An 18,403-nucleotide genomic window follows, 5' to 3' on the forward strand; every position below is an offset into this window, starting at 1 on the left:
GAAGTACTGAGGAGAGACTTGTTCCTCGCTTTTTGAGTACACGTACAAGCGCACGAGCTCTCATTACGTGTTCTCGCTCCAAGAGCAGCAACGGAACGACCCCTCTCCACGCCAGACGTGAAGGGGTATATCTTTCGGTCTCTTCCATTACTCCTTCAGCTCAAGGCGTCAGGAATATCGTCTGCCAATCAGCATTGCTCTTCTAAAATGGGAGAATGACATTTCGTTTAAGGCGACCAATCCGGAAATCTGTAGCATCGGCGTTTGGCGTTTGCTGTCTCCCTGTGAAAACCTCTAAAACTGCGTGCTATGTTCGTAAAGAATGGGTAGGCTGGGCGCGCCCACACAATGTAGCGGAATTTGCTTTTAAGCCGAACATGGGGTCGTTCTTCCTTTGACTCGGGCAAATGTTGTCTGCTCTACGGGCGGTCGCTGTCCGATGTAGATTGGCTGAATCGTCCTCTGAAGAGACCGGCCTCCCAGCGTGCGGTCTGCCTCTCTCGAACTAAAAGCTCCTGTGACCATCGTGTCTGGAATGTGTGTGTGTGTGTGTGTGTGTGTGTATGCCAACCTCGAGTATTTCAATCTCGTTGCGCATTTACGATTTACTAGTTATTTGCATATCGTTTACATGAATTCATACTACATTGGGTTTATCTTATTGAGTTTGGGTTCGAATGAAGCGTCTTGATGTGCGAAATATGATTGTGAGGGCGGAATATGTAAGCAGTGAAGGTCAGGAGACCACGACGTCTTACAACCTGCTGGAATGTATGACTTTTATGCAGGATGGCATTCCGCCCTAAGCTGCTACACGTGTGAAGGACCTCTTGAGCACATAGTTTGGTGAGGATTGCGTGTTGCACCGTCACTTCCGTCTTACTTGGCGTCAGTTCCTCAGACCTCAATCCGTGTGATTATTGGTTGTGGCGTTACCTGAAGTCGCAAGTCTACCGCCGTCATCTGACCTCATTAGGGATGCTTAAAGACAACATCCGACGGCAGTTTCTCACTGTACCTACTGATATGCTGTACAGTGCTGTCTACCACATTGTCTCTTGACTACAGGTATTGTTGATGAATGACAGACGATATGTTCAGCATTTTTTACAGAGAATATCTCCTTTGCTGAAAATCAATTGTTTTCGTAATTATTGCTTTTGTGTCATATGAAGCGCCATGTGTTGGTCATTTTGTGCACTTTTTTGGTTTCAATAAAATTCCATGTCACTTCAAGCCTGTGTGTTAATTTTTACCTCTCTATCTACATTATTCCGTCAAGTATTGAATTTTCAAATTGATAACGGACTTTAGGGTCACCTTGCACAATAACCTGTGATATGCCCACTGTCAACTTTGCCAGTTATTACAACGTATCACTGGTTGTTGAATATAGAGCATTACTCGTTTCAGGAACTTGAGTTATGCATTAAATGTATGATGCAGTAGGCCCGCCCGGTTGGCCGAGTAGTCTAACGCACAGCTTTCTGGAGTGGGAAGGAGCGCCTGGTCCCCGGAACGAATCCACCAAGCGGACTTGTGTCGAGGTCCGGTGTGCCGGCCAGTCTGTGGGTGGTTTTTAGGCGGTTTTCCATCTGCCTCGTCGAATGCGGGCTGGTTCCCCTTATTGCGCCTCAGCTACACTATGTCGGCGATTGCTGCGCAAACAAGTTCTCCGCGTACGCGTACACCACCACTACTCTACCATACAAACACAGGGGTTACACTCGTCTGTTGTGAGACGTTCCCTGGAGGAGGGGGAGGGGGGGGGAGCCGAACCGCACAATAACCCTGGATTCGGTGTGTGGCGGCGGAGGGGTGAAGTCGACTGCGGTAGTCGTCGTGGGGTTGTGGACCACAGCGGCTGCGGCGGGGACGGAGCCTCTCCGTTGTTTCTAGGTTCCTGGTTAACATACAATGATGCAGTAGACTACAGAGTCCGGAGAGCAGAACTAATGTAGAGTTACAAGGGTCATTCAATAATATAATATAGAAACCCGTACTATCTGATCAGAAGCATGCCGACACTTCTGTGTAATGCGGAATTGATCACTGGATGTCACTAGAGGCGGAACCGTCCGTCTAAAAGCAGGCGGAGAGTATTCTGTTATCGGTAACAGGAGAGCTCAGTAGCTTCGAACGTGGAGTAGTTACTTCATCTCAGCTGAGTGAGAAATCTATCAGGAACGTTTCAATCCTTCAAAATCTGTCCAGGTCGACTGTTTTCGAGGTGACTGTAAGGTGGAAACGTATAGGAAAAACAGCAGCTATACCAAGACTAGGGAAACCTCACGTACTGACGCCCAGAGAGCGTCGAGCATGGCGCATCGTAGTTCTAAAAAATTTCATGAAATCTGCGAAAGGAATTTCTCGTGAGTATGAGAGCGCTACCAGCAGTCCATCTGGCACAGTGACTGTGCGTATGGAGTCAAAAGGAATGGGACACAATGACCGAGCAGCCCCTCATAAGCCAAGCCACCAATTTCTACAGCCAGAGCTAGGCAACGCTTGCCGTGGTGTAAAGAGATTGATGACGGAAACGAGTCACACTATACACTGCGGCAGTCCAATGGAGGGGTTTGATTTTGGCTCATACCTGGAGAACGTCATCTGCCATCACGTATAGTGTCAAAAGCTGAGTGTGGAGCAGCTGCAGTTCTGATTTTGGGGTGGTTTTCGTCATTAGAATACGTTTCCCATACTGTGCGTAAGAAAACGCTAAATATGCAGTGATATGAACACTATTTACATCTTATGAATTTCGGAGACGATGATTGTTTTACAGCATGAAAATGCATCCTGTCATATAGAATGGTTCGTGGACAATAACATTCCTAAAACGACTGGCCTGCTCTGAGTCACGACATGAAAACAATGGAACACACCTTGTGGTGTGTTAGAACGTGGACATCACTCCAGACCTATGCGTCCAACATCACTGCCTTCTCTTGTTTAGGCTCTTGAGGAAGAATGGGCTGCCATTGCTCCACAGATAGTCAGACACCTTATTGAAAATGTCCTCCCCACCAGATGTGAAGCCATCGTAAATGCAGTTCGTGGACACACCCCATAGTAATGTCTACTAATAGGTGTCCGGACACTTTTAATCAGACAATGTATATTTCTTGTTAAATTAATTCCGATGTGCATAAGTATAATATTGTAAATTATTTCTTGTTTCAATCTTTCGCTTTTGCTTACCATAACTTTCTTACGATTATTAACAGTAACATTTTTCATTGTACGTAGCCCGTCAGTAACATGATGAGCTTGTTTTAAGACTCTAGAAACAGCATTTCGGCTCATACGGATATGGGCCATATGGATTTACCTCCGGATTCTACATGTTGAAGTATACATTTTGCGATTTTTCAGTAAGTAAATTCTCAGAAATATGAAATCCTATCACGAAATGGACGAGTGTAGCAACATGAAACTGGCGAAAAAAATATCAAAGACGAATTAGGGATGTATGATAAAAAATTAACAAAGAAGATATATGAAGACATATCTTCTACGCTCCTGGAAATTGAAATAAGAACACCGTGAATTCATTGTCCCAGGAAGGGGAAACTTTATTGACACATTCCTGGGGTCAGATACATCACATGATCACACTGACAGAACCACAGGCACATAGATACAGGCAACAGAGCATGCACAATGTCGGCACTAGTACTGTGTATATCCACCTTTCGCAGCAATGCAGGCTGCTATTCTCCCATGGAGACGATCGTAGAGATGCTGGATGTAGTCCTGTGGAACGGCTTGCCATGCCATTTCCACCTGGCGCCTCAGTTGGACCAGCGTTCGTGCTGGACGTGCAGACCGCGTGAGACGACGCTTCATCCAGTCCCAAACATGCTCAATGGGGGACAGATCCGGAGATCTTGCTGGCCAGGGTAGTTGACTTACACCTTCTAGAGCACGTTGGATGGCACGGGATACATGCGGACGTGCATTGTCCTGTTGGAACAGCAAGTTCCCTTGCCGGTCTAGGAATGGTAGAACGATGGGTTCGATGACGGTTTGGATGTACCGTGCACTATTCAGTGTCCCCTCGACGATCACCAGTGGTGTACGGCCAGTGTAGGAGATCGCTCCCCACACCATGATGCCGGGTGTTGGCCCTGTGTGCCTCGGTCGTATGCAGTCCTGATTGTGGCGCTCACCTGCACGGCGCCAAACACGCATACGACCATCATTGGCACCAAGGCAGAAGCGACTCTCATCGCTGAAGACGACACGTCTCCATTCGTCCCTCCATTCACGCCTGTCGCGACACCACTGGAGGCGGGCTGCACGATGTTGGGGCGTGAGCGGAAGACGGCCTAACGGTGTGCGGGACCGTAGCCCAGCTTCATGGAGACGGTTGCGAATGGTCCTCGCCGATACCCCAGGAGCAACAGTGTCCCTAATTTGCTGGGAAGTGGCGGTGCGGTCCCCTACGGCACTGCGTAGGATCCTACGGTCTTGGCGTGCATCCGTGCGTCGCTGCGGTCCGGTCCCAGGTCGACGGGCACGTGCACCTTCCGCCGACCACTGGCGACAACATCGATGTACTGTGGAGACCTCACGCCCCACGTGTTGAGCAATTCGGCGGTACGTCCACCCGGCCTCCCGCATGCCCACTATACGCCCTCGCTCAAAGTCCGTCAACTGCACATACGGTTCACGTCCACGCTGTCGCGGCATGCTACCAGTGTTAAAGACTGCGATGGAGCTCCGTATGCCACGGCAAACTGGCTGACACTGACGGCGGCGGTGCACAAATGCTGCGCAGCTAGCGCCATTCGACGGCCAACACCGCGGTTCCTGGTGTGTCCGCTGTGCCGTGCGTGTGATCATTGCTTGTACAGCCCTCTCGCAGTGTCCGGAGCAAGTATGGTGGGTCTGACACACCGGTGTCAATGTGTTCTTTTTTCCATTTCCAGGAGTGTATATATACGGCTCCGAGTGTGTGAATCTGTTTGATGGTATGTGCGGTGCTTCATGGAAGTGGGTGTTCTTCTTAAAAGGCAAGATATTCCTATTGTATCACTTAGTTGATGACTTGTCAGTAGAAAATATATGTCTGAAACAGTTTTTCACTTCATATCAGAAGGTGGAAATGACAAAACATTGTTTTCGGCTCGGATGTGTGATTCGTTCAGATAACACACGTCCATATCACTTTGTCTTAATTTCTCGTATATTTTCGATCACACGCTAGAAGGAGTTCGTTTAAGTAATTTTTTTCCTCTATAATTTCCTGTAAATATTTGAATCCTATTTTGATCCCTTATAAGCACGTTCTGTTTGTCATCAGAAGTGTCTAGCTTTAATAGTCATACAAGTCGACGCTACTGATGAGTGTATTAGTTAACTTTAAAGTTGCCATTGTGATGGGAACAGCAACGCAGTCGTATAATATGTTGAGCACAGGAATAAATTTTTCTCCTACCACAAAAATGATCTTCATTTCTTTTTACTGTCTCAGGATCGATTTTGGAACTACCAGCCCCATCGTCTGATGCACCTCGTACATATACACCTAATCGCTACGAGGTATGTTTATCTTGGGACCACAACTTGCTGTCATCACCGTTCAGAAGTAGCGGGCCCTGCAACCGTGTTTCCCACTGTGACCCAACCCGAGTGGTGCCGTGGACACAGGTTTTGCAGAGCACGCTCATATCGATTACGTGTACATAAACTGAAGTGACACAAGTCGTGGGATGGCGATATGCGCATATGCTTATGTCGGTAGTAACGCGTCCACAAGGTATAAAAGGGCAGTGCATTAGCGGAGCTGTCATTTGTATTCAGGTGATCCATGTGAAAAGGTGTCCGACGTGATTATGGTCGCACGACGGGAATTAACAGACTGCTAAGGAGTATTTGGAGCTAGACGCACGGGGCATTCCATTTCTGAAATCGTTGGAGAATTCAGTATTCCAAGACCCACAGTGTCAAGAGTGAGTGGAGAATACCAAATTTCAGGCACTACCTCTCAGCACAGACAATGCAGTGGCCGACAGCCTTCACTTAACGACCGAGAGCAACGGCGTTTGCGTAGAGTTGTCAGTCATAACGGACAAGCAACACTGCGTGAAATAAATGCAGAAGCCAATTTGGGACGTACTACGAACGTATCCGTTACGACAGTGTGGCGAAATCTGGCGTCAGTGTTCGATGACACTAGTGCCTTTGCTAACACCACGACATCGCCTGCAGCGCCTCTCCTGGGCTCGTGACAATATCGGTTCGACTTAGACGTCTGGGAAACCGTGACCTGGTCAGATGAGTCTCGACTTCAGTCGGTAAGAACCGATAGTAAGTTTCGACGTGGCGTAGGCCCCACGAAGCCAGGGACCCAAGTTGTCAACAAGACGTCGTGCAAGCTGGTGGTTGCTCCATAATGGTGTGGGCTGGATCGTCTTGTCCAACTGAACTGATCACTGTCTGCAAATGGTTTTTTCGGCTACTGGGAGACCATTTGCAGCCATTAATGGACTTCATTTTCCCACACAACGATGGAATTTTGATAGATTACAATGTGCCACGTCATCGGCCCACAATTGTTCGCGATTGGTTTGAAGAACATTGTGGACACTTAGAGCGAATTATTTGGCCACCCTAATCACCCGACGTGGAACATAATGGAGAAGTCAGTTAGTGCACAAAACCTGCTCCGGCAATACTTTCGCAGTTATGAACGGTTACAGAGGCAGCATGGTTCAGTACTTCTGCAGAGGACTTTCAGAGACTTGTGGAGTCCATGTCACGCGGAGCTGCTGCACTGCACAGGCCAAAAGGAGGTGCGGCACGATATCAGGAGTATCCCATAACTTTCGTCGCCTCAGTGTATACCAGGTGCATCTGACGATAGTTCCAAAATCCACCATGACACAATAAATGGAAACCAAAGTTCATTTTTGCAGCCAGAGGCAAATTTATTAGTAATCTCAAGTTTTTTTCTTGTTTTCTATACTAAATGACTCGTTCACTGACAGTTGACTTTTTTTTAATTGAAAGCACGTTTTGATACTGTAATATTTTTCTGATTTTCTTACAGCATCTGTTTTATTCCGCATTTAAAATGCCTAAATAACTACATTTAAAACTCTTTCTATTTTGTATCTTCCTGCTTGATGTTATGTATCTCTTTTATCTTCGATGTGCTTTCTTTAGTAACGTTGGTTTTTTTGTGTATTAATTCTAAACTCAAACTTTTTCAGAGCTGTTCAAAATTTAGAAAATATATTATGTATAATGTTTTTCATTATCAGATATAAGACTTTGCTTTGAAAGAGAAATCCGTTCCTTACAGATGATTTTCCTTTGAAAATCTTCATAGCCTTTTGAATAAAAGGTTAAGCAAAAGTAGTGGTATGAGCAACTTCATCCTACACTCTTTCCAGTTTTAGTTTTACGCTCTTTTCCGTTAACACCTCTCAAGCCAAGCACTTTGATGTATGTGTATGAACATTATTCGTTCATTTTATCGAGCGCGTTGGCGTTGTGGTTAAGACATAGGGCTCGCATTCTGGAGGACGACGGTTCAAATTCCTCTCCAGCCGTCCAGATTTATCTGTACCGGTACTTCTCTAAATCACCTGAGGTGAAGGCCATACTAATGGTTCTTCTGTTAATGGATGCCCGAAATCCTCTCCCCTTCTTCTTAAGTCTGCACTTGAGCTCGGGCTCCAATGACCTCGTCATAGACAGGACTTTAAACCCTAATATCGTACCTGTCTTTACTTGTTCATCAGCATTTCAGCCATCATCCCCCGCAGACTGACCTTACGGTTCAGAATAACCCATATAACACAGGGTCTGGACCAGTAAGAACAGATAAAATTAAATCTTTGGTATGCACGGCGGCTTGTACGCTGACTTTCGTATGATATTGATTTTTTCTGGATTTTACGAAATCCTAGAATTTTTTCGGCCTTCTGACGGGCTTAATACGGTTCGCCACGAATTACTCTACTCTTCTTCATACCGGAGTAACACTTGCATCCTACATCCTCGATTATTTGTTAGATATATTCAAATGTCCGTCTTCCCCTACAGCCACCCTACTCCCCCCCCTCCCCCCCCCCCCACTACAATGGAAGTTACTTCCTGATGTCTTAACAGGTGTCGAATCATTCTGTGCCTTCTTACTGTCAAAGTTTTCCTTCTGTTCCTCTCTTCAGCGATTCTAAAGGCAACCTCCTGATTGGTTACCTCATCAGTACACGAAGTATTCAACATCTTTCTACGGGGTGTAGCATTTATCTCGACCACCACAAATAACTTTTTGTCCAGAACTACAGAGAAAATTTTATCATGCAAATAAGTTCACTTCTTTATACTTGTTAATAACAGGTGCTCATACAGTTGCTGTATGCCGCAAAACAGGCAACAAAACACGGATAATATTGCGGAAATAACGACAACAAACGTAGAAACGATGGTGTGACTTAACGTAAACGATGTATTACGAAAAAGTTCACAGAATACAACATTTGGAAACAAACAGTATACGTGTAATAAAGTTTTGTAATCTTTACAATGATGCTAATTTTGCATGTCTTAGAATAAAGAAAGACACACTGATGATGGCGAAAGCGTCGCTGAAACTAAGGGAAAGAACATGAATAAAACAAAAGTGTTAAAGTAGTTTGGGAAAAAATATGAATAAAACAAAAGTGTTTTACATCATGGCGCATCCACAGTCTCATATTGTTGGTTGTTCATGCAAATGTTGATTAGTTCCCAGAGTTACATTAACCAGCGTTACTGCATCTCTTGCAACTTTGTTCGTTAGGAAAGTACTGTATGAGCAAAGTACATTTCAACGTTGGCTTGTACTTCTGATTACGTAATTCACTTCCTCTGGTCAAACCTATTCAAAAATGTATCACCATATACCGCTCGTTAAAAACATAACACATAATAAACTTTGATTCTCCTGTGCTAACACACAGTGCAGATAAACAGCGTAACGTATCACATTCAAAATGACACCGTCCATACCATCAGCCACCTTCAGGCTGAAGGTTTGCGTGAGTATAGTGAGCATCAATGAAGAAAAGATAGAATTTGTGCTCAGTAGAACCATAACTGCACTAAGGCTTTCTTATTTACATATAGTACTGTAGTTCTTTACAGATGATTTGCAGTTGTAGCTTCTCTGCGCTAGTGTGCTTTGTACACTGACTTAACAAATGTCATGGGATAGTGGGGCACAGATGGCAGAGGTGTGTTGTATGCCCACCATCCTCCTCCTGTGTCAGCTGCAGTTGTGCAGAACTTCTGAGAAATGGCTGTGCAAGCAATTTCTGTAGAAAGCAACGTCGTCATGAGCTGCTCCAGTATGATGGTCGTTGCCAGACGGGTGGAAATTTAGATTTCGGCAGAGGTGCAGGAATTCGGCTTGACACGCTCAACTGGGCCCAGGATGTATCGTGAATGGTAGAATGAGCGTGTCACAGTCCACAACAGACGAACTGCCAGCCGTCCACCTACCATCGATGACATCTGAGCCAGATCGTCCATAATGACACAAGGATAACAGTGCAACAAATCACGATTCAGTTCAACACAGGATGTTCTAGACACGTCTCCCAGTTGACAAACAGGGTTTCCATAGGGTAAGGAAGCCGGCGCCGCTCACGTGTGCCACTGTTAACCCAACGACATGCGGCACAGTGGCTTGTATTTGTCGACAGTCACCAGGGATGGACACAGTAACAATGGCGTAACGAAGCACGATTTCCACTGCACCATCCCGATGGGAGGGACTGCGTGTCGCGTGCAATACATGTCCCGCTGGATCCCGCCAGCCAAGGTGTGGTCCAAGGCCGTGGTGTCTCCATTATGGTCTGGGGTGTATTTTCCTGCTATGAAATGAGCCCCCAAGTTGTTCTGGCAGGGCCTTTGAAAGGTCCGCTGTATGATGAGCTGCTCGGATGTCATCTCCACCCGTTTTTGGCGTTCCAACACTGTGGCGGTTTTGCGGTGTTCAGTATGATAACGTGTCGCCACATCGCAGCCACGTCACCTGGAGATGGTTCCTGGAAGATGCAGGGGAGGTCCAAAGACTGAAATGGTCACTCCTGAGCCCAGATTCGAACACCATCGAGCATATGTGGGATTATCGTGGAACGCAGGCATTGTGCCATGGATTCTGCACCCACGAACAGACCAGAACTGGCTGACGCTCTGCAAACGATTTAGTGTTAGCTGCTTCCACAGGAATACCAGGGACTTGTAGACTCGCTTCCACAGCGTCTTAGTGGATTCCGCAGGGCCAGAGGAGGACTCACGCAATATTAGGCGCCTGTGCCATGACATTTGCCAAGTCAGTGCACTCCCAGAAAACTTGAGCTGAAGGCGGTTGACTAAATGACCAGTGTGCATTTTCCCTCTGTTTCCATTCGTTTACTGTAAAGTCTAGCAATTGGATGAATTACACTATCCGAAGTACCTGCAGCGTATGCTAGTACATAAGAGTTAAATTCAGTTTTGTGTTACGTTTCTAGTAACGTCAGTTATCCTGAATATTATACTGAGATATGTTTTTGGACTCGTCTTGAGGAGAGGAAGTAGATGTTTCAATAAAAAATATAGGGTCCTACTGAAAAATGACGTACTGCTGTTCATATCTTAGTAACTAAGGAAGTTATAAAAGGGCCCCTTATGCAGTTAATGTACCGGTGGTAGTTAAACAGCATTTAAATGTTAACATTTTAGCTTAGGCTTTACCGTAACTGTTATTGACATGGGATGAAAAAACAAATTTACCGTTATCAGTCACTGCTTTAAATTATTTCCACAAGGCGTTGCAAAAGCTTAAACCTTCATCAACAGGTGGATTTGTGTGTATTAATATGACATTTGTTTGTCCTGTTACGACTTTGACATAGCCTGTGGCTATTTTAGAAGACGTTTTTGTGGTTATCTTTGACAGAAACTGGATTTAAATGTAAATGTGCAAATAAAATAACTAACACAAAATACTTCCAGTGGTCACTGGTTCCTTTCCCTGTCATAATACGTCACATATCAAGTGTCACATTTTGTAAATAAAGATGGTGTCTGGAAACTGATAGGTGCAAAGAACCTATAGCAAAAACAGAAATACTATTTCAAAATACAAAGAATATATTGCAAAACATTTCAGACTAAGCCTTAAAGCATTGTGGAGATTTTTGGCTTAGTACATGAATAGGTACGTTATATTAAATATTTCGAATGGTACCCGAATACTTGTCTGTCAAGTTTGTGCTCCTCTGTCCCTGAACCCCAACCTAAATTCTTTTTTATGTATAAGTTAGCCCCTGTTGGAAACATAATTACTCCACTTAACGTTTTCAACATGTTGTGAACTGGCCACCGAGTCGTCACAAGAAAGTTACAGTAGCATGTGACATTGTTATGTTCACCCTGCTATGCAACTAACTTGACTGTGTCCAATGTGGTTATGTATATCTTTACCTTTTTTTATAAACCTCCAAAATTAAAGATTAGTAGGAGCCAAGTAACGGATATTCTGAACAGATAAGTACTGTGAGTACCAGAACATTTATTGAATCTGTTCAGTTCAGCAGAGACAAAACAATCAGATTGTTATTAAAAGTTTTCCCTAAATGGTAAGAAGAGAACAATTTAAATCTACACAGTAAACTTTGAAATAGCTTCTGTGAGGTCTGGCATTCTCCCTATCAAGATGTACTGCGCAAAATTCTTTGTGTTTCCTGTCACAAGTCAATCAAAAAAAATTACGTAAAGTGGCGATCACGAATGGTGCGAACTGATAAGAAAATGTCACGAGTTCTACCGCTCTAGCAAGACGGAGCAAGGTTGATCAAAGTACGCTGGTGTCGCGTATATTTACAGTACATTCGCAGTAACAACTGCAGCTGTACCCGGTGCTGCCGTCGACTGTCTGCATTGCTCGATGGGTCGCTATGTAGATGACCCACGGAGCGGCAACCGCGACGGGGATGAGCGATCGCGGTAAACAACGTGTTTCTAGGTAAAGCTACTGCTTCCGTACTCCGTGTTCGAATTTGCGGAAATTCTCCCTTCTCATGGAACGCAGGCATTGTGCCATTGATCCTGCACCCACGAACAGACCAGAACTGGCTGACGCTCTGCAAACGATTTAGTTTGACGGATCACAACCGAACTCCTGGCTGCTCAACTGAACGTCTCTGCTGGATGACGGGTGGGTAGCAAGACGTTGGCTCCGACGTCGGACAGTAGAATGGTACCCAGTAAGGTGGTGTAAGGCCGCCTCATTGAATGGAAATTATATTGAAAAATAGGGTTTTGCAACCAAAAGAATTGGGAATGATGTGGTGAGTAGGATTCCTGAATAAATTCAACCTACTCTCAGAAAAAAAAAAACGTGTTGCTTTACTTATTCAACGTCCCTCGTATATAATATTTTACAACAGTAAACTTGTTGTTTCATTCGATAAACAATATTTGCTTGACTTTTTTTATTTTGCTTCTGGACAAAAAGTTATTTTGGGTGGTCAGTGTAAATGGGAGACCCCGTATAGCAATGAGTTTCTAAAGATATGTACAAGGGTATGAAACCTGACAAACTGCCTATTGGCTTCTGTCTCGGGTTCTTCGGCCGACGTTCATCTAATGATTTTACTGACGTTTCGACAGCACGAGTGGCTGGCATTGTCAAAGCTTCACCCTCCATTGCCGGTGGTGAACTGGAGCCGAGCTCGCGGCCGCAGGTTATATGTACCTGGCGCTCCAACGTCCGAGGGCTTCTCCGCGGTCATTTCCGGTGCGGTTCTCCTCTTGCTACCTGCGACGGTCATTCGCTGCAGTACGGGAAGCCAGGATCCGTTTACCTTAAGGCTTTTCTCTTTCTTGTTGAAACTGTTCCGTGTTTTTGTATTTCCACAGCTTCTCTGCACAAGCGCGTGTGATAGTGTTTCTCTACAGCCAGAACAGCCAGAACCTAATAAAATTCGCCGACACGGAAGTTCTGGCTGTAGAGAAGTACTATCACACGCGCTTGTTCAGAGAAGCTGTGGAAATACAAAACCACGCGAACAGTTTCAACAAGGAAGAGGAAAGCCTTACGGTAAACGGATCCTGGCTTCCCGTACTGCGGCGAACGACCGTCGCAGGTAGCAAGAGAAGAACCGCACCGGAAATGACCTCGGAGAAGCCCTCGGACGTTGGCGCGCCATGTACATATAGCCTGCCGTCGCGAGTTCGGCTCCAGTTCACCACCAGCAATGGAGGGTGAAGCTTTGACAATGCCAGCCACTCGTGCTGGCGAAACACCAGTAAAATCATCAGACGAACATCGGCGGCAGAACCAGAGACAGAAGCCAATAGGCAGTTTGTCAACAAGTGGCCACTAAAGCCTTAATAAAGTGGGCATGAAATCTGCTTTTTTCTGAAGTACTGCTGGGAATCGAAGCTATAACGACGCAATCTGTATTACAGGGACCCTGCTCCAACGAGCAGTAGCAAACCCGATGGCGAGGAAGCGGGGGTCAGCGGGGGCGGAGGAGAGGAAGAAGAAGACAGCAGCATCGCGGGTGGCCAGGAGGAGGTGGTGGTGGCGGCGGAGGCGGCGGCGGCGGCGGTGACGGAGGCGGTGGAAGGCTCTCCTGGGGCGGTTCTGGAGACGAGCCCCTTGTCACCCGTAGCTACATCTGAGGGGGCAGAGGCAGCAGCTGTGCCGCTCGTGGCGGTGGCGGCGGCGTCGGTGGAGGAGGAGGTAGAGGCGCTGCCGGGGGCCGGCGATCAGCAGCCGGCAGAGGCCGCGCCCGCCCCCGCACCGCCGCCAGCTTCACCGCCGGCCGCCTCCGCCGCCCCCGGCCCGTCGTGCTCGCGTCGCAGGTGGGAGGAGGCGGCGCCGGCGCCGCTGCCGCTGCAGCACCGGCGCCGCGACTCGTCCGCCAGCTCCTCTTCAGAGCTGAGCCTGCACCGCGTGGGCGTGGGGCCGCCACCGACGCAGCCGCCTCCCGAGAAGGCTACGCGCGCCACATCGGAGGAGCGCGTGGTGGCGCGCATACAGACGGTGCGCAAGTACTCGGCGGCGGACGCGCGCCGGCCCTCGGTCGTCGTGTCGCCGGAGGACGCGGGGGCGGCGGCCATGGCGGGGGCGGGAGGCGAGGACGGCGGCGCGCGCAGGCAGCCGCAGAGGAAGCGCTCCGTGGCGGCGGTGGCGGCGGCTGCGGACTCCGGCGGCGCGCGGCCCGCCGTGCGCAAGGACGGCAGCCTCGACGTGGCCTCCTGCGCCTGGGAGCCGGCCGCCGGCGCCGCCTCCCGCAAGGGCAACGACGTCTGTCCCTGGGAGGACGAGTGAGTAGGCACAGCCCACACTCTATCGCACACACTTAGGCCCCATGCACACGAGTGATTTACTATCGCGAGTCCGCAGTGTAATTTTCTTCCCCTCATTTTATTGGCTTTCGGGCCGAGACCATTCAGCCATCTCAATAGTAATGACAATTATGATGATCGAATGTAAGGACAACACAAGACCCAGTCCCTGAGCGAAGAAAATCTCCGACCCGTCCGGGAATCGAACCCGGGCCCCCTCGCTCTGCAATCTGCCGCGTCACAGCGTCATTCTGGGCGTGCTTGCCAACTCCCAATTTTTTATCCCCCTGCCGTACTTTGATGAGTCCCGACTCGTGGAAGGAAATGTGGGAGCAAATGTAAACATCACGAGTCACACTCCTGAGAATGAAAGTCGGACCAAAGTTTTATATACGCTCTATTCACTACGTACAGAATCAAAAAAAACAAAAAAAATACACGTCAGTGGTAGGGTTCCAGCACTTAACTTAGGATCCACTTAGCAACTAATAAATATACGAAACCCTCCGTTGCCAAATTTACCTTTATAGTAATTTTAATTAACGTGGAAGCCATAAAAACGCCAAACATAAAGGCAAAATGTACGCATCGAAAGGCTACTTAAAAAAAGGAATAAAATCACTTAAATTTGTTTCCTCAAGAGGAGAATACAACGTCCTAATTCGGACCTCGCTAACACTTACATTTTACTGACAATAAATATAAAAAGATAAATAATCATACATATGACGAGAACAAATGAATACCACTATCAATCTTTACAGATGAGAATGCGACTATATCCACAAAGGTTCGCGCCCTACAAAAGGACATACTTAACTTCAACATATAAGGTGATTACAGTAAGCCCTAATTCCACTCGACAAACGCAGTATCGATATAAACGAGACAAATGTACTGAAGGAGGATGCCCGGATGTGCCGTAGTAAAAAGGGCCACCATCAATCCCGTCAGGACGCGACCCCCGTGAACACGTCAGTTTCAGCTACCTGCAACATACACAGTCATTTGCAGCTTCTTAAAAAAAAAAAAAAAAAAAAAAAAAAAAAAAAAAAAAAAACATGAAAAGGCACAACGTACACACAAGTGAGTCCGCAGTGTCATTTTTTCCCCCTCAATTTATTGGCTTTCGGGCCGAGACCATTCAGCCATCTCAATAGTAATGTCAATTGTGGTGATACAAATTACGAACAATTTAAATTGGAAAGAACACATAGCAAGTGTTGTGGGGAAGGCTAACCAAAGGCTGCGTTTTATTGGCAGGACACTTAGAAAATGTAACAGACCTACTAAGGAGACTGCCTACACTACGCTTGTCCGTCCTCTTTTAGAATACTGCTGCGCGGTGTGGGACCCTTACCAGTGGCAATCCTCGTTGTTGAAGTACTCTGACTTTCGTGAACAATGCGTAACACCCTTTCCTCAACAAGAGGTCTAACAGATCTGGGCTCGACGTTATCGTGCATGGTGTGCGAAACTCCCAGTTTCTCTAAGGCACTGATATAACCTGCTATATTTATGCTTCTTCATACAGTCGTGCAGTCCCAAGGGCACTGCCATTCGCTTTGCCATATATGAAGTGCATGTCAGCGACCTCTTCATTGGTGTAACCTCTGTCCATGGTGCCCTCAAGTTCGTAACTGATTGTGATACCGGTACGGCAGACTGCCCGGGAGGGGGTGGGGGGGGGGGGGGGGTACAGGTCAATAGTTGCGCATGCCAAACAAACAGACGACCGCAAACCTTGAGATACAACGTAAATACCGCGGTATCCAGGAACGATTACAGGTGGTTCCCTACTCGAATTAATGCGATTCCTCAGCAACGGTTCATTTGCGCACCCACGTTTATTGGAGCTTTTTAGCTACTTTAGGCCTGTATTTTCTATGTGTGAATTATTAACCATCATTTCTGAAACATCCTGTATACCACGTATACCTCATTCGAACCCCCGATAGGCACAATTAGTACTTAACTTAAAAAAAAGTTGAAATTCTTGCATTACAAAAATACAAAATGCAAAGTTGTAGTTTATGAAAACTGTTACAACTTAATAAGGAACATCAACTAGGTACAAACTAAGATCACGATTTTCGAAAACATAGTATCATAAATGGGCGTGTACAATGTAGGAATACTTTTCACCGAGAAAAGGGATTCAGTATGAACTTTCTTAACAGGATAAATGTCCATTTTCTTCTTGTACTGTGCAACGCGTGATATTTCGTAATATTTACACCAGCTGTAATCGTCAAAACAGTGTTTGTTCCTTTAGACATTCATGCATGTGTGAAGGACATCGTAATGTAAGATACAGGCACTACATAAACACTGACATTCTAATAATCAATGATATTAACAATTACGCCGTACACATGAAAAGTTCCACAATCTAGAATGTGTCGCTCTTCGCAAATCCCCATGAACAAGCACCCGTAGCAACGCTGCAGCAATACTGTTCTCGTTGTGGCGAATCGTGAATTAGCTCACAACAGAACTGATAGATTTGCCCTGAAGTGAACAAGTTTTTTCATGCACGTTGTAGTGCTTCACACGTATTTTTCGCTCCCAAATACTAAAAACTGCCGTTTTTTGATGTGTCACATTTCTTGCTGGGGTGCAATATGTTGATTACCGAATAAATATAGCGGAGGTAATGTTAAAAAAACGTACTTGAAAAGCGTATTGAAAAACACGCACCAAAAGTTGATAAACCAAAAATATTATTTTATTCCACTTCCTCCAGTCCCCGTGAATTTTCAGATGACGATTAGACCATACTGCAAATATTCATTTGCCAAATGGTTTGTAAAAAGTGTTTCTTAACTGAGCCAAATTTTACATAGATATGCAACATGACTTTGCATTTTTCATGGACAACATTCGGAGAACTATATCCAATTTTGAAAGTCATTGTCATAGAGCTGTGAAGAGGGTCAAATGCGACGGAACTCCAGTGTTCGCAGAAAACTCGTTTGGTTGATTCCTCTCGTACTTCCAACACGCTTCTTAATAACATTTGCATTGTGTGTTACTACTGCTAAAATCTTAGTTTCATTTCTTTCATCATTTGCTCTTATTTTTTCTTGGCGTGTTTTGTTCTCCACATTACAAGTTTCTGAAACTTTTTTTAATAATTTTCTGCAAAGACAGATTGTGAGTGCATGGAAAGATCTGGATACTCTTCAGCACACAACCGCACTGCAGATCTAATATAAGGGCCAGTCAAATGAAAACCGAACACCCGCCAAAACAGGACCATGAAATGGTTCCATTCAAAAGCAATCGCCACACGCATTAAGACATTTATCTCGATGGGGGACAAGACGATTAATTTCTGTTTCGTAGAACGTAGCCAGTCGCTCACGGATCCAAATCTGCACTCACTGTTGCACTTCCTCGTCCAACTGAAACCGACGTCCACTCATATCTTTGTCATGTCGCCAAATATGTAAAAATCAAACGGTGAACTATCCGAGTTACACTGAGAATGATGCAGTGTTTCCCAAATAAATCGCTGACGTGTAGCCTTCGTCCGATTGGCAATATGGGCACAGGAAAGTAGGGAAGATTTCATCCGACAACATTCCTTGGCATTTTGACTCTATGGCGCGTCGCAGTTTCTGCGAAGCGTCTTTGCAGCACTGCACATTGATTGTGGTCCAGGGTCGAGGAATTCGACGAGCAGAGGGCCTCTGCAGTCGAAGAAGGAAGTCATCATGGCGAGTGAGATGTGGGATATTTTCAATGTTGGCTTCGCCGTTTGAACTCGGGCTCAAAATGATGGCACCACGTAAGGTTACGCTCTTCTTCGACTGCAGGGGCCCTCAACTCGTCGAATTCCTCGAGTGTGGAATCAAAATCAATGCGCAGCGCTATGAAGACACTTTGCATAAACTGCGATGCGTCATAAAGTCAAAACACCCAGTAATGCTGTCGGACGGAATCATCCCGTTTCACGATAAAGCCGGCTCCCACACTGCCAACCAGACGAAAGTTACGCTTCAGTGGAAAACAGTGCAACATCCTTCGTGTGGCCCGGATCTTTCACCGTGTGATC

General features: G+C 46.2%; 1 protein-coding gene and 1 long non-coding RNA gene across 2 annotated transcripts in view; both read left to right on the forward strand.

The window, feature by feature from the left end:
• LOC126171413 (regulator of G-protein signaling 11) overlaps positions 1-13,937 on the forward strand; it is a 189,723-nt gene extending 175,786 nt beyond the window's left edge. Inside the window, exons 13-14 of the mRNA XM_049920801.1 lie at positions 13,459-13,857; positions 13,895-13,937. Coding sequence (XP_049776758.1) covers positions 13,459-13,857; positions 13,895-13,937 — 442 coding nt within the window. The remainder of the gene's footprint in view (positions 1-13,458; positions 13,858-13,894) is intronic.
• Positions 13,938-14,200: 263 nt separating this feature from the next.
• LOC126171825 (uncharacterized) overlaps positions 14,201-18,403 on the forward strand; it is a 30,843-nt gene continuing 26,640 nt past the window's right edge. Inside the window, exon 1 of the long non-coding RNA XR_007535474.1 lies at positions 14,201-14,322. This is a non-coding gene — a long non-coding RNA (uncharacterized LOC126171825). The remainder of the gene's footprint in view (positions 14,323-18,403) is intronic.

Source organism: Schistocerca cancellata, chromosome 1 (assembly GCF_023864275.1).
Source record: "Schistocerca cancellata isolate TAMUIC-IGC-003103 chromosome 1, iqSchCanc2.1, whole genome shotgun sequence".
Taxonomy (NCBI): Eukaryota; Metazoa; Arthropoda; class Insecta; order Orthoptera; family Acrididae; genus Schistocerca; species Schistocerca cancellata.